This window comes from Trachymyrmex septentrionalis, unplaced genomic scaffold (assembly GCF_001594115.1).
Source record: "Trachymyrmex septentrionalis isolate Tsep2-gDNA-1 unplaced genomic scaffold, Tsep1.0 scaffold9, whole genome shotgun sequence".
NCBI classification, from domain to species: Eukaryota; Metazoa; Arthropoda; class Insecta; order Hymenoptera; family Formicidae; genus Trachymyrmex; species Trachymyrmex septentrionalis.
In genome coordinates, this window is record NW_017306091.1 from 1,279,027 (window position 1) to 1,281,959 (window position 2,933).

The 2,933-nt window shown below is 26.5% G+C and overlaps 1 protein-coding gene across 1 annotated transcript in view; it reads left to right on the forward strand.

Annotated features, from left to right (window-relative positions):
* Positions 1–2,495, forward strand: part of LOC108755904 (protein CASC1-like) — a 12,032-nt gene extending 9,537 nt beyond the window's left edge. The window contains exons 13-17 of the mRNA XM_018499308.1: positions 130–415; positions 1,132–1,227; positions 1,394–1,615; positions 1,884–1,991; positions 2,276–2,495. Coding sequence (XP_018354810.1) covers positions 130–415; positions 1,132–1,227; positions 1,394–1,615; positions 1,884–1,991; positions 2,276–2,416 — 853 coding nt within the window. The 3' untranslated portion in view covers positions 2,417–2,495. The remainder of the gene's footprint in view (positions 1–129; positions 416–1,131; positions 1,228–1,393; positions 1,616–1,883; positions 1,992–2,275) is intronic.
* Positions 2,496–2,933: the final 438 nt, after the last annotated feature.

Sequence of the window (2,933 nt, forward strand, 5' to 3'; positions counted from 1 at the left end):
ATGTCCTTTTAAATAAATAAAAGTTTTAAATTTTATACCGCTATTATATAATATATAAAAAAAATTCTTGTTTCCAATTGTTTAACACACTTATATTGAATCACATTCCATTAAATTATATTTTTACAGGCTTCCCAGTTCTATTATTTGGTTTGAACCACCATTAGTGGCACATTGGATACCTGAGAAGAAAATATGGTCTACACAGGATGTGCACGATATAAAATACAACGAGGAGAAGCAAACTATCACGTTTAGGACTGGCAGATTAGGCATCCACGGTCTTGCCACTTTTAAATTTATTAACATCCCTTTCCAAAGTTGGGAGCTCAAGCCTGAAATTAGCAGAAACGTACACGGTGGTGTTGTGCTCAATGTGTCCGCTGCTATCGTTCAAGCGGAATTTATAGTCAGGGTATTCTATTCTTAAAACTCCTAACAAATTATTTACAACTAGATTAGTTAAATACATGAAATACAAATACATAAGACACAAATTTTGTACAAATGGCGCACACAAAAACAGAAAGTTAAATGAACGTTCCACGTAAAAAACAAAATGTTAATGACTTTTTATAACTTTAACAAATATTTTATAAGGTGAAATACCATTTTTTATTTAAAATTTATTTTATAAGGTTTATGTAAAACATTATTATTATTCTCGAATAAAAAAAATCCTATTCGGTCGTTGGAAGGTGGATTTTAGTGTTTAATAATACGTTGTATTTTTACAATTTCTAATTCAAACTATACGCCAGTTACTTATTGTCGGTCTTGAAACACAATCTTAAACTGAAATTAGAGATTACATAATATCACAAATAAAATTGACAAATAATTTAATATTATTAATGCTGATAAGTATCTTTAAAGTACTGTGAATAATTTATTGCAAAAAATATTATCTCAGCCGGGATGTGAAGACGACAAATAATCAGCCCACAGTTTGTTTAAACTAGAAATTATAAAAATTTACACAATATATTATTAGGCACTAAGACTAACTTTACTGAATGTGGCTTTCTCATTCATTTATGTTGAATATTTTTTGGTCTATTTTTATCTAATATTGATTATTATTATTATTTTGATTATATTAATATATTTGATAGTCCTTTATTTTCGTAGGAGGACTTGGTCTGCTTAAATTCGCTAGCTGGTGGCATGTCAACATCATTTAATGAAATTATTGGAAAATACATGAAGCTGCACATCTTGATTGAGGTAAAAATTATCAACTTTTTGCACAAATAATTTGCGTTAATAATAATACAGAAATTGAAATAAAAAAATTTTAACTGATATTATTACTATTTTTAATATCTAGAATTAAGAGATACTTAAATAACTTCTTTTGTATGAGATAAACTATTCTTTTGTTTTCTAACAGAAAATGCGCAATGCTGGATGCGATTTGTTTCCAGAGCGAGACGCCTTTAGTTATATGAAAGCTCTTCCGGTAAAACATCCAGTAACTGAAAGACATCTACGAGAATGCATGGCTCTACTTTGCACAGCATATACGTTCTCCTGGTCGCGCTGGAACGCTAGTCGACATTCCAGAGAAATTGTAATACAATTTAAGGAACTTCACGGATGTGTTTCAAAAGAGGTCGGACAACTTAATTATTTTGTTTTTATTGTAAAAAATGTAAAACAATACACTAATGTATGAAAAGCTATTCCTAATATCGCTTAAAATTAATATAATTACTTTAATTTTATTTTTTATTTATTTTTCACTTTCTAATAAAACTAATATCAAAAAACAAAATATTGTTTACGGACGTGTGAGTATTAATTTCTAAAAAATTAACTTTTATTGCGCCAAATAATATAAATTAAAATAAAATTGTTTAATGTCTTATTTTCTTTTACAGCGAACAAATTTAACTCTTTTGATAACTCCTTTGAAAACAGTAACAGTATCCTGCACCGAAGTGAGCTCGGAATTTTCTAGTGTACCGTTAGATGGTGAGAACTCGAAGGTAATACAAGATTTAATAAAAATTTAAAAAATTTTGAAAGTTATTAATAATTTATTTTAACAATTTTAATACATAAATATGCGTATATATGTAAGTACGTATGCACTCTTAAAAGTATAAAATTTTTATTTAAAATTTTTTTATGATGGTCTTTGATGGATTTATAAAATATTTCTTTATAATAAAGAAAATAAGAAATAATGAAAAAGAGACGCAAATGTATCTTAAAGAATAAACAAAATGCATAATGAATAATAACTATAATAAATATATTTTTCTGACAGTTTTATGCCGATCTTTATCACTTGGCACTAAAAAACGCCGGAATCAAAAGCCGTATATTGATGAAAAATATCTCCTTCAAACTTGTCAATACCGTCGCAGAACTTTTAGGTCGCACTAATGTAATTAATATGTCATCTTAAAAATTAATTTTAATCAAACAAACAAATACATAGCATCTTTTAGTAGACGTGTTCATAGACTTGTACAAAATTTTCTTTATCGTGATGCTATTAAAACGATTTACAACAATAACTATTATGTCTTTGCATTTTTTGAATTAATTAAATATTATTATTAAATTATATACAATATATATTGTTCATTAACAGTTCATTAATTTTTTACATATAATATAGTCTATTCTTTTGTAATATTTACATTGAATGAGCATAAAAAAGCTATTGAAAATGAACATATATATAACACTTCAGTTTCTTATAAAGTATATAAAGTATGATTTAAATATGATCTGTCAGAATAATTATTACTTATATTAGATTACACTATTAAATTATACTTGTATTATATACCTAGACTAGATTATTAATATTAAATTAAAATCAATAAAAAATAATAAACGCAAAAGTGAAATTGTGTATTGTTCGAGAGAGATTGCGGAGCGTCAGTTGTTGAGATTCGTCTATTTATTTTTTGCCT